The sequence below is a fragment of the Cherax quadricarinatus genome, chromosome 11, assembly GCF_038502225.1.
Source record: "Cherax quadricarinatus isolate ZL_2023a chromosome 11, ASM3850222v1, whole genome shotgun sequence".
In the NCBI taxonomy this organism is placed as follows: domain Eukaryota; kingdom Metazoa; phylum Arthropoda; class Malacostraca; order Decapoda; family Parastacidae; genus Cherax; species Cherax quadricarinatus.
Genome location: NC_091302.1, coordinates 2,830,975 through 2,844,594, shown reverse-complemented (window position 1 = coordinate 2,844,594; position 13,620 = coordinate 2,830,975). Strand labels below are relative to the sequence as shown.

Below are 13,620 nucleotides of genomic sequence, written 5' to 3'. Positions count from 1 at the left end.
AACCTAACCATGGAGAACCCAATCCATGAACCCACTACCCCTGGGCCCCTTGATACCACACCCCATTCTGACCCTGCCTTGTTTTTTGACCACTCTTCGGACACTCCTGATGCCCCTGTACCTCTTGCTGGTGCTGTTTCCTCACCTGCTTCAGCTACCGGGGCTTCGACTGACTCCTTCGATTTGTCTGACCTCCGCTCTCCTTTGACTATGCTTCCGGCCTCTCCCTCTACAGTACGGCAATTTTCGAATCGCCAGCCCATTTCACTACGGACCACCTGCGGTCCTACTCCTAAATGCCAATGACAATCTCCTGATGATGTTCCTTCGTTACCTTCCCATTCTACTTGGAAAAGACCGACACGTCATGCACTTCCTCTCCATGCTCAGTTTCGGACCACACAATGGACTAAATTCTTTACTTTAAGACCGACTTCTTTTTCTGCCTATCTTTCTGACCATAGTATTGGCAAAGCGCTCCTGCGCCATGTTGGTAGAGATATTTCATTTCATGCTCTCAAGAGCGGTATGCGCATCGTCACTGTCCAGAATGCTACCCAAGCTCATGATCTTTCTCTCCTTTCACATATCGATACTACTCCTATCACTATTGAAAAACATCTTTCTCTCAATTCTTGTAGTGGTACTGTCATTCTGCCCCATACCATAGTCCAACAGAATTTCCAGTCATGTGGCAATGACATTCTTGAACAGCTGGAACTCCAGGATCTCCCAATCCTCAAAGTAGACACTTATGTCCTTCCTGCCCGCGGGCGGAGACGTTACCCTTGCAATGTGGCTCGATTAACTTTCGACAGTCGTGAACTCCCGTCCTCTGTTTATGTTGCGGGACATCAGTTACAAGTTCAAAAGGTGATCCCTACACCGCAACAGTGTAGAAATTGCTGGCGTTTTGGTCACCCAGCGAAATATTGCAGATCTATAGCCGAATGCCCAGTCTGTGGTGCCGACAACCACTCTAATACATCTTGCAGTCAACCTCCATCTTGCCTTAATTGTAATGAGGCTCACCCTTCATACTCTCGCCGTTGCCAGGCCTACTTGAATGAGCGTGAAATCCGTTGCCTCAAAGAGGCAGAAGGTCTCCCTTATGCTATGGCAGTTACTCATCTCTGCCTCCAAGGGAGACTACCCTGTGTTTCTTATTCTTGTGTTTCAAAACGTCCCCCCACTTCTGGGGTCCCATCTTCTGCAGCCTCCTCTGTTGTTGCCCCTCCCATAGCCACTCCAGCATCTAATCCTTTTGCTGTCCTTGGCTCTGACATCCCGACTACAACTCAGTCTGTTCTCACATCTTCGCGTCCTTCGTCACAAGCCCCGGTATCGACAAGACCCCGTACGACACCTTATACCAATCGCCCCTCTACTTCTCAGAAGTCCAAAAAATCCCCAGTGCTCAAATCTTCTTTGCCCCTTCCTTCCCTTCTTCCACCTCCACACTTTACCTTTCCAGTCTCTGTGCCTAGTTCTTCCCCTCTCTCTGGCTCTATTACAAGTGTGGAGGTTCACCCTCCTCCTCGTACTATGCCTTCCACCCCCGTCCCCTCCCAAGTTTCCCCCTCTTCTGCCACCTCCCAGGTTTCTGCCTCTTCTGTCCCCTCCAACACTTCTTCTCCAGTCCCCTACACTCTTTCGTCCCCCTCTACTTAGGTACGGTCCATTACTGTCCCAATCTTTACTCACCCTCCTCCTTCTACCTCCAATATTGTCTCCCATACATCTTTGAATTCAGAAACACTTGAAGCCATTTCAGAATATATTGCAGAGACTAAACCTTCAATGGACACTGATCCACCTCCTGTTCCTTCTCTTCCCTCTCCTCCATCTCCACAACTCCATTCTTCGCAACGCTCCATTTCTTTGCTGCTTGAACGTCTTCCAATGCCACCACACGTTGACTTTTCTAACCCCTCTAGTCCGTAGGTGCCCTTCCCTACGGATTCCTGGTATTTTCTTCATTGCCAATCATGGCCTATTTACAGTGGAATATCCGCGGCCTCAGGGGTAATTGGGGTGAGCTTCAGATGTTGCTTTCCAGGTTTTCCCCTGTTGGTGCTTGCTTACAAGAACCAAAATTACACTCAGCTGTTTTCCAACCTATCTCAGGCTATAATTTATTGTATTCTTCGGAGCCTTTCTCAAATGGGACCTTTAATGAAAGTGCCCTTTTTCTATGCAATGATATTCTGTACTGTCAACTATTTGTCCATACCTCGCTGCATTACACAGCAGCCCGTATTCACTTGAATAAGTGGTTTACAATATGTTCTTTATATCTCTCTCCTTCTCGAGCATTTTCTATCCCAGATTTTGCCTTTCTAGTTTCATCCCTTCTGTTACTTGGTGATTTTAGTGCCCACCATTTCCTCTGGGGGGGTCTCATTGTGACTCACGAGGCATCCAGTTGGAGGCTTTTCTCGCCTCTCACCCCCTCCATGTTTTAAATACGGGTACTCCCACCCACTTTGATCCTCATACTCATACTCTCTCTTGCATCGATCTATCAGTCTGCTCTTCCTCCACTGCACTAGACTTCACCTGGTCTGTTCTACCAGACTTACATGACAGCGATCATTTTCCAACCATTCTTACTTCTCCTTCCTATTCACCACCTTTCCGTAGCCCTCGCTGGCAATTTGATCGGGCAAATTGGGACCTTTACTCGCAACTCACTGCTTTTAGTGAGGTTCCTTCTTCATCCTCCATTGATGAGCTCCTACACCTCTTCTCGACGTCAGTTTATACCGCAGCTTCTCATTCTATACCCCAAACCTCAGGCAGGCATTCTCAGAAGTGCATGCCTTGGTGGTCTCCTGCTTGTGCTCGTGCAGTACGTTTGAAACGTGCTGCATGGGGCAGGTACCGGTACAATACAACCGATGAGAGACTTCTTGATTTTAAGCAGGAGCGTGCGATCGCTCACCGTGTCATCCGTGACGCTAAATGCACTTGCTGGCGAGACTATGTTTCCACCATCACCTCTGCTTCCTCTATGAGTGCAGTCTGGAAAAAAGTGAGGAAATTGAGTGGTAAATACTCTCCTGACCCGGCTCCTGTTCTACAGGTCGCTGGTGTTGATGTAGCAAACCCTCTTGACGTTGTCATTGAAATTGGCACTCATCTGGTCCGTATTTCCTGGGGGCTCCATCTATGCCCCTTGTTTCTTTTCTCAAAGTCTGCCAGAGAGTTAGTACCCTTGGCCTTTTCTTCTCTCAGAGAAGAACAGTATAATGTGCCTTTTACACTTCAGGAACTGGAGGCAACGCTCTCAGCTTGCTGATCATCGGCAGCTGGGCCTGACGACATTCATATTCGTATGTTACAACATTTACATCAGTCAGCCCTTGTAGTCCTCTTACACCTCTTCAATCTTATTTGGGCACAAATTCTTCCCCAGCTGTGGAAATCTGCCATCGTTCTCCCTTTCCGCAAACCGGGTACTACAGGACATGATGCCTCCCACTATCGTCCCATCGCTCTTACTAGTGCAGTTTGCAAAGTGATGGAACGTCTGGTAAATCAACGTTTAATGTGGTATTTAGAGACACACAACAGTCTCTCCGCTAGTCAATATGGCTTTCGTAAATACCATTCTACCATAGACCCCTTACCACGCTTGGATACGTATGTTCGTAATGCCTTTGCGAATAATCACTCAGTTATTGCCATATTTTTTGACCTTGAGAAGGCATATAACACAACTTGGAGGTATAATATTTTGGCCCAGGCCCACTCCTTAGGCCTCCGAGGCAATCTACCATCCTTCCTTAATAACTATTTAACTGACAGACATTTCTGTGTTCAAGTCAATAATGTGCTTTCCCCGGACTTCGTCTAAGCTGAAGGTGTCGCTCAGGGATGTGTTCTGAGCACAACACTTTTTCTCCTTGCTATAAATGATTTGGCCTCTGTTCTTCCACCCAATATTTGGTCATCACTCTAAGTTGATGACTTCGCTATTGCTTGTGCAGGCGCTGACTGTCATCTCATTACAGTTTCTCTCCAGCATGCGGTCGACCGTGTTTCCACTTGGGCCACCACGCATGGGTTTAAATTTTCCAGTACCAAAACTCACCAAATTACTTTCACTAGACACTCTGCCATCTCCGATCATCCTTTGTATCTCTATGGCTCCCATATCCCCAAACGTGATACAGTCAGGTTTCTAGGCCTTCTCTTTGACCGCAGGTTATCCTGGAAACCTCACATTACCTCTCTGAAGGCAACTTGTCACAGCCAGCTGAACCTTCTTAAAACCCTTGCTCATCTTTCCTGGGGAGCTGATCGTCGAACTCTGCTTCGCCTGCATTCTGCCCTCATTTTATCAAAACTCGATTATGGTGACCAGATTTATTCAGCGGCCTCTCCTGCTACTCTCTCTAGCCTTAACCCCATCCATCACCAAGGATTACGTTTATCCCTTGGTGCTTTTCGCTCTTCCCCTGTTGAAAGCCTCTATGCAGAAGCGAATGTTCCATCCTTGTCTGATTGCCGTGATGCCCATTGCCTTCGCTACTATGTACGCTCTCACGATCTCCGCAATCCTTCCATTTATAGAATGGTCACTGATATTAGTAGACATTCTTTATTTGTTCGCCGCCCCTGTTTGCTCCGTCCCTTTTCTCTTCGCCTACATTCGCTGTTGTCTTCCCTTCAGTTACCACCTTTATATGTTCATGTAGCATCTCACTTTTCCCTACCCCCCTGGGAAGTTCCAGCTGTTCGGGTCTGTTCTTTCTCACTCCCTTGCTCGAAAGCCCAACTGCCTACGGTGGCTTCCCGTTCTCTTTTTCTTGATCACTTCCACTCTCATTCTCATGCCATCGCTGTGTACACAGATGGCTCTAAGTCTTCAGATGGCGTTGGATTCACAGCAGTGTTTCCGGACAGCGTCGTGCGGGGGCATTTACTATCTTCGGCTAGCATTTTTACTGCTGAATTGTATGCCATTCTTGCAGCACTTGTTCGTATCGCATCTATGCCTGTGTCATCATTTGTGGTAGTCTCAGACTCCCGTAGTGCTCTACAGGCTATACGAAAATTTGATACATCTCACCCCCTAGTTCTCCGTATCCAACTTTGGCTACGCCGTATCTCTACCAAGCATAAAGATATTATTTTTTGTTGGGTCCCTGGTCATGTCGACATACAGGGCAATGAACAGGCAGACACTGCTGCGCGGTCAGCAGTACATGATCTACCAATTTCATATAGAGGTGTTCCATTTCTGGACTATTTTGCTGTAATAGCTACCCACCTTCACACCCGTTGGCAACAACGTTGGTCAACTCTGCTCGGTAACAAACTTCATTCTATTAAACCGAGCATAGGTTACTGGCCGTCTTCTTGTCATCAGTGCCGAGGTTGGGAGACTGCTCTCTCCCGCCTTCGCATTGGCCACACTCGTCTTATTCATGGGTATCTCATGGAGAGGCACCCTGTTCCTCTCTGTGAGCAGTGTGAAGTTCCCGTATTGATTAGCCACATTCTGTTAGACTGCCCTATCAACGAGCACGTAGAATTTACCTCCGTCGTTGTCTCCACTCTACTACTGTCTTTACCTTCCCTTCTTGCTGATGGACCCTCCTTTAATCCTGACTCTCTCATTGACTTCTTGACAATGACTGATTTACTCCACAAACTCTGATGATGATACCTTTCGTACTCCCCTCAGCCCTTTCTAGCTCAGTCTCTTGCTGCCCTTTACCCTTTCACCATCCACTGCCCCGCTGTTCTCCGTAACCTATTGCTCATCCATCTCCCTTTTGCCACCTGATGCCCTCGCTTCCTTCCTGCCCTGCAGCGCTGTATAGCCCTTGTGGCTTAGCGCTTCTTTTTGATTATAATAATAATAATTTAGCTGTGTACAACTCAGTTAACTGTAGCTATATATGCTGTTTGATAGCTGTAACCAAATTTTTTAACACAGACCATCTCATAAAAAGTTAGGGTGGCCAAAAAAAAAAAAAAAATCACCATTGCTCATGCAATAGCTATCTTGCTGGAAGTATGCAGACATCTCACTTCAAATGTTTCTTTAAATTATAACATCCTCACCCTTCCTTCAGAGTCCAGGCAGTTTTACTTCCCATCTCTACCCGTCCTTCAGAGTGTAGGCAATTGTACTTCCAACTTCCAGGACTCTGACTAACCTATTTCTTTGAGTCCTTTCATAAATGTTAGCTTGCTCACACTTTAGCAGCATGTCAAGCCATAAAAGACACTCATCTCCTTTCACTCCTGTCTAACATACTCACACAAGCCTGCTGGATCCTCAGATCCCTAGCACTCAAAACCTCCTTTACCCCCATTCCCTTAACCTTTTTGGGATGACCCCAATCCCTCCTTTCTTCCTCCCCAGATTTAATTACCCTCTTGGTCATTCTATTCTCTATCTTTAACCCTTTCAGGGTCCGTCCCGTAGATCTACGGCTTTACGTTCAGGGTCCAAACCGTAGATCTACGCCATGAGCTCAGCTCACTCTGATAAACTACGAGTGGTACATTTGGGCCTAGATATGAGAGAATACATCTATGTGGTATATGTGCACCACATAAAACAGATCCTGCAGCACACTGTGTATAATGAGAGAAAAAAATTGAAATCATGATTTTTCGATTAAAACAGCATCTTTGCAGTGTTTTTTCGTATGTTTTTTATAGTTGTATTTGCGATTTCTTGGTCTCATTTGATAGAATGGAAGACATATTACAGAAATAGAGATGATTTTGATTGGTTTTACCACTGGAAATGGCTTGAAACTGAGCTCAAAGTAGCAGAAATGTTAAATTTTTGCCGATATTCAAGAGTAAACAAACAACCTCACACGTCTAATACACACCAGCTGGTGGGTCTAATATACATTCACAAATATGGTGATGATATTTATACAATTATTACAGTATTGCATAACAGTAAATCTTCTATTTTTTGGTGTGAATAAAAATTCATTATGTGAATAAAAAATCAAAATGGAATTTATTTGTAAAGCCTCAAAACATAACTAATGAACAGAGGAAATGTTAGTTTAGTGCTAGGAATGCCTACATTATTCATTCTGGACCCTATTTTGAAATTGGAATATTTTGAACTTTGTGTTAAATTGGCCAAATTAACAATTTCCGATCACGTTATTTTGTAGTTGAAACAGTTGACTTGGCAATTTCTTGTGCTCAGTCGATAGAATAGAAGTAATACTAGTGAAATAGCTAAGAATTTGGTTGATTGGAATAATGTAATTGGCCTAAAATGGGAGTCAAAGTCGGCAAAATCGCCGATTCATCAATATCACTGACACATCAAAATTCGCGAGAGCATAATTTCGTCAATTTTCCACCAAATTTCGTACTTTTTGTTTTATTACCTTCACAAAAAGATTCTCTACGATTTCATAAGAAAAAATAACAAATTTTTTTTTTGAAAATTCTTGGACACTGGTGCGTGACTCCAGATTTGGGCCTTGGACCCTGAAAGGGTTAACCCTTTCAGGGTTCGGAGGCCAAATTTCAAAGGGTGCACCAGTGTCCAAGAATTTAAAAAAAATTTTTGTTATTTTTTCTTATGAAATGGTAGAGAATCTTTTTCTGAAAGTAATAAAACAAAAAGTATGAAATTTGATGGAAAATTGACGAAATTATGCTCGCGAATTTTGATGTGTCAGCGATATTTACGCATCCGCGATTTTGCCGACTTTGACTTCCATTACATTATTACATTATTCCAGTCGACCAAATTCTTAGCTATTTCACTAGTATTACCTCTATTCTATCGATTGAGCACGAGAATTTGCCAAGTCAACTGTTTCAACTACAAAATAAAGTGATCGGAAATTGGTAATTTTGCCAATTTAATGCAAAGTTCAAAATGCTCCAATTTCAAAATAGGATCCAGAATAAACAATGCATGCATTCCTGGCACTAAACTAACATTTCCTCTGTTCATTAGTTACGTTTTCAGGCTTTGCTAATGAATTCCATTTTGATTTTTTATTAACATAATGAATTTTTATTCAAACCAAAAATAGAAGATTTACTGTTATGCAATATTGTAATAATTGTATAAATAATATCAGCACATTTGTGAACGTATATTAGACCCACCAGCAGGCGTGTATTAGACATGTGAGGCAAAAATTTAAAATTTCTGCTACTTTGAGCTCAGTTTCAAGCCATTTCCAGTACTAAAACCAATCAAAATCATATCTATTTCTATCAAATGAGACCAAGAAATCGCAAATACAACTATAAAAAACATACGAAAAAACACTGCAAAGTCGCTGTTTTAATAAAAAATTACAGTCTCAGTTTTTTCTCTCATTATGCAATATGTGCTGCAGGATTTGTTTTATGTGGTGCACACATACCAAATAGATGTATTCTCTCATATCAAGGCCAAAATTTACTGCTCACAGCTTATCAGAGTGAGGTGAGCTCATGACATAGCTCTACGGTTCGGACCCTCAACGTAAAGCCGTAGATCTATGGCACAGACCCTCAAGGGGTTAAATGTCCAGACCCCCTCAACACCTCTTCAGCCTTGTAAATAATATAGTAACCCCACCCCGTCTCCTAATTTCTACACTCACTACAAATTCTAAGCATGATGTTCATACCACACTGTTCTCAAAGATGTCATGTCCACTACCCTCTTGTTTGTTGCAATGTTTAAATCCTATGCATTGCAACCATATAAAAGTATTGGCACCTTTATATTCTGACACATTCCCTTTTTTGCAACCAGATAAACTTTTCTTTGTACAGATGTTGCCTCATCCCCCTATCTTTCTTCTCCTCATCTATTCTGTGGGTCACCTTGTATTTCATAGACCCATATAGCAACATATCCACTACCAGATATCTAATTTCATTCACTCCCTCAATACTCCCTCATTCAGATCTAACATCCAGCTTTCATTGCCTAGACTTTTTGTTACTCTCATCACCCTACTCTTGTCTATATTAATTTTTAATTCCTTTTTACATACCCTTTCAAACTCCTCCCGAGTTTTATGTACCATCAGTTATGTGATAGTTATCTGATAGTGTATTGCCACTTTTAACTGATAGTGTATACTCAGCAGTTAACTACTAGTGTGTGTAGTTAAGTGATAATGTATATAGTTAACTAGTCTAAGAATGTATATGGTAAACTGATGGTGTTTGTAGTTATACTTAGCTGAGTGCATACACTTTGTTTATATACACTCAGTTAACTATATTCATTATCACTTTATATACATTGTTAAATTTATGTGCAATTAACTGCAGTATACTCTTAATTTATATATGTTAACTATACATGCTAACAGTAAACTATACACACACTATCAAGTGTTTATAATGTTTATCAGTTAACATGTATAAACTGCATCAGTAAACTGTGTTTAATAGCTGCAGCAATAGTTTTCTTTTTTTTTTTTTACACATCATCTATTTCCCACCAAGGAAGGGTGACCCAAAGAAGAAAAAACATTTTCATCATCACTTACCCCATCCCTCAACCTACACACAGGAGAAAGAAACTTACGATGTTCTTTCTCCTGTATGCGGGTTATTTGTGTATTGTTCTGGTCACAATATTGTGACTTTGTTCTCTAGGTTTATGATGCATTGGTTATGGCTTTCTAAAGTCTTTGACCATCATCAGGTTCTGCACATGAGTGTTCCTATGGATGATGAGTCTGTGCATGAACTAACCTTGGACACCAGACCCTCTCATCATTTCTCAATGGATAATGTATCTTATATCACCAAGCAGCAGTGTAAGTTCTGTTTTAGTTTTACATACATATACAATTATTAATCTGTGGATTATAGTATTATATATATATAAATTTTTCAATTACAGTATTAATCATTTTGAATTATATTTATCTTGCTATTATTAATAGATTTGAATTACAGTACATGTATATGCATTTTCTTTCTTTCAACAAACTGGCCGTATCCCACCGAGGCAGGGTGGCCCAAAAAGAAAACTGAAAGTTTCTCTTTTTAAATTTAGTAATTTGTACAGGAGAAGGGGTTACTAGCCCCTTGCTTCTGGCATTTTAGCTGCCTCTTACGACATGCATGGCTTACAGAGGAAAGATTCTTGTCCACTTACCCTTGGTGAATACAAATGAAAAACATAAATTTATAAATCCTGTACATTGCTGAATATTACTTTCAGTGAGTGATGACGAGAGCAGTGGTAGCAGCAGGGAGGTGGAAGGTGTCATGGAGGATGATCCAAGCATCTCAGGAATATTACACCACCATGACAAGACGGTGGGAATAGATTGGGATGCTCCACCTGGTCAGCGTCACCTCCAACACATAACTGCAATGGCTTCTGCAACTCCAGGTGGCAGAAATCCAGCTTACGAACATTTTGCCGACGATGAAGACGGCGGTGAAGGACCGCTTAGTGTCAGTACCACTAATGAAAATGTCATGTTTGGTCGACGAGGTCTAACAGACCCTTCACCTGTCCAGACTACTACTGAACTTTAGAACGTAAGAAAATGAACACATGGTATCAACACATATCTAGTGCTTGCTTGGCAAGTTACGAAGCTCAGTGGTTTATGAAACATGCCTAATGATATTCCTAGCATTTACAGATTGTGTACAAAACCCAGAAGGGTCATACAGTTCCTGGGAAATGGGAGGTAAGCAGATTTGATCTGAAGAAGGGTTGGGTAGTTCCTATTCCTTGAGTCAAGAACCTTTCACTGGTATTAACAGTAGTACTGACAAAGCTTCTGGATTTTTTAATTCTCTTAATGTCAAAAATCCAAGGAAAGATGGCACGAAGGGTTTCTTGATGAAGGTTAAAGATTTTTCAACTAAAGACTGCAAGTTGCCCTTACCTTGCCTGGATAAAATCTGATTACCTCTCATTACTCAGGTACTTTTACTCCCTAATAGTGCTTCCTGTGAATAAAATAAGCATCAGTTTAAGACACTGGGCAATAAAAAGAAAAAAATGTACATTCAGCTGCTGAGTTAAGATAGAACATTAAACAGAATACACGTTGTCTTCAGATTTAAAGTGAAAGTGAGAAACCATATGAAGAGAAGTAGCTAACACAGGTACAAGAGATGTGTATGTTTCAGTTTAAGCCAGAAACCCTCTTCAGCATATGTACATGTTACAGAAGGAATATTTTTTTTTTTTTTTTAACATCCTGGCCATCTCCTACCGAGGTAGGGTGACCCAAAAAAGAAACATTTTTGCCATCATTCACACTGTCACACTCTTGTTATGGTAGAGCAAAGACATTTACACCAGAGCAAAAATGCTACATTATCATGCATACAGGTGCCCTGAGGTCAGTTCAGGGTGGTGGAGATGAAAGTCAAGTGATAAGAGAGGGCAGGCCCCTGTATCTGGGAACCAAATTGATGGACATTGTGTGTGATGAGCTTTGCTAATGTATATATTCCTCTGTTTTGCTCTGTGGTTTTGGTCAGGTAGATAGTAAGTGCTTCAAGACATCAACATTTTGGTTTGTAGTTTTCATATATCAGTTGTGTTCTCCTTTGATCCATGAGGTAAAAATTCAGGTTACAATAAACCACATAGGTGTTGCTGGTGTCATCCATTCTGCATGCATACATTTTTTCCTGAAGGTGTTTCTGCAGGTCTTGGGCTAACTCCACATGGAATGCTATAAACTCCCACTGAGCCTGAAATCTGCAGACATGCTTTCAGGCACATATGCATGCATGCATAATCTGTGGCACCAACAGTGTTTGTGGTAGCTGTTGTAAATTGCACAACTGATATACAATGAAAATTACAGGGCGAAACAAAAATGGCTCGAGGCATATACTATCCATCTCGCCAAAACCATAGACCAAGACGGAAATCCACTGTATACATTAGCAAAGGCATCCCTCATGCTGTCCAGAATCAACACATAAAACCTATAACCCAACTTGATGCCCAGATATGGATCCCCTTCTCTCTTTTAATATCACCTGACTTTAATCTCCACAACCTCGCCTCAGCGTGCATGTATGCATCATAAGGCGATGTTTTTGCTTATTTCTGTGTGCCCAATAAAGCCACACTGTGGCTGAAGCATTATAGAGTAAAGATTTTCCTGGCAAAAAACATCTTTGAAATTAACACCTATTTGTTTATGCTAATGCCTAACCTACTTTTCTGCAAGTTACTAAGTGTCTACATATTGTTAATACTATGTCATGAAGTGACAATTTTCTGGGTGCACCTTCAGCAGACAGTATTTGTTCATGGCTTATTACATGTACTGTATGTATTGTGAGGTGCATATAGGTGTAGTTATCATAAGCTAACTCTCCTAACTCGAACCATTAATATTAGTGGCTGCCTGGGAGAAACATTTGGTATAACTTGGGATATGCCAGATGTCTCCCAGTCAGCCTGTAATACTAATGTTGGGAAGAGTTATTTTATAATTGGTTAAATGTGCCAAATAATACACACACATGTAATAAGCAACACAATTTAAATAATATTGTCAAGAGTTACCATCATAATGCATCAAGGCAATTTACTTTGGCCTATTTCACAACTGTGACCGATGTGAAGCTTAAACATCTGTATGTGCTGAAGGCAATCTATAACACTATAACAAGAATACCATAACACTATAACAAGAATATATTTAAGCACCTCCCATATTATAAATGGGTGCCTCTGCAAAGACACTGACTGTGTGAACGATGGTGAAAGTGTTTCTTTTTTGGGTCACCTTGCCTCGGTGGGAGATGGCCGATGTGTTAAAAAAAAAAACACACACACATGCGTCTTATTTATCACATCGAAAAACTTTTTTGATATCAACACAAATCATAAACTTTGATCTTGAACTTGGTGCCAAGTATTCAAGATATTTCTACTGTAGACCCAATAGTTTTTTTTACAAAACAGTATATATCATAAACCACTAAGGTGTGCTTGTCACATTTCAAAATAATTATTACATTGTAATGTTTATTTCCAGTGTTTAAGTCTGCCTTCCAACCCAAGTTTTAACATAAAATGCCATGGTTTACATAGTCTTTTGCAGTTGTAACACATTTTAACCTCATCTGTTTATCCCACTTCTGCTATAGTTTTATTGACATTTGTATAAACTTTTAATCGTATGGATTGCCTTGGTCATTACATTCATAATTCATCTTTCATTATTCTCAGCTTTTTCTGTACAAATAAAACTGATATCCTCTTAATGCTCTGATAATTTAAGTGTTGAATTTTTGTATATACAATATTTACATGCGTGCATGTATGTACTTATATGTGTGTGCGTGTGTATATGTATAGAAGTAGCTGCTTTTATAGTAAATTTTCTTTTTTTAACAAGTTTTATTAATGACCTCATGAGAGAACAGTATTATCACACACAGTCATGTGAATGGCAGTCATAACCTTGGTATACATTTAGTTGTGGAGACAATTCTGAAATAGCTTTCAGTTATAGATGAATTTCAAGCATTTCAAAGAGTACAGGAGGGCCCTGGCTTACAAATTGTACGTAAATTTAAATAATTTTTCTTACAAAAACTAACAGTTCAAAGGACAGTCATAGGCAGACATATTTTCTCAATATGTCTTTTAAACCA

General features: G+C 41.0%; 1 protein-coding gene across 1 annotated transcript in view; it reads left to right on the top strand.

Moving 5' to 3' along the window:
• LOC128687667 (cadherin-99C) overlaps positions 1-11,246 on the top strand; it is a 302,830-nt gene extending 291,584 nt beyond the window's left edge. Inside the window, exons 31-32 of the mRNA XM_053775248.2 lie at positions 9,668-9,782; positions 10,193-11,246. Of these exons, the coding sequence (XP_053631223.2) occupies positions 9,668-9,782; positions 10,193-10,515 (438 nt within the window). The 3' untranslated portion in view covers positions 10,516-11,246. The remainder of the gene's footprint in view (positions 1-9,667; positions 9,783-10,192) is intronic.
• The last annotated feature ends 2,374 nt before the right edge of the window (positions 11,247-13,620 follow it).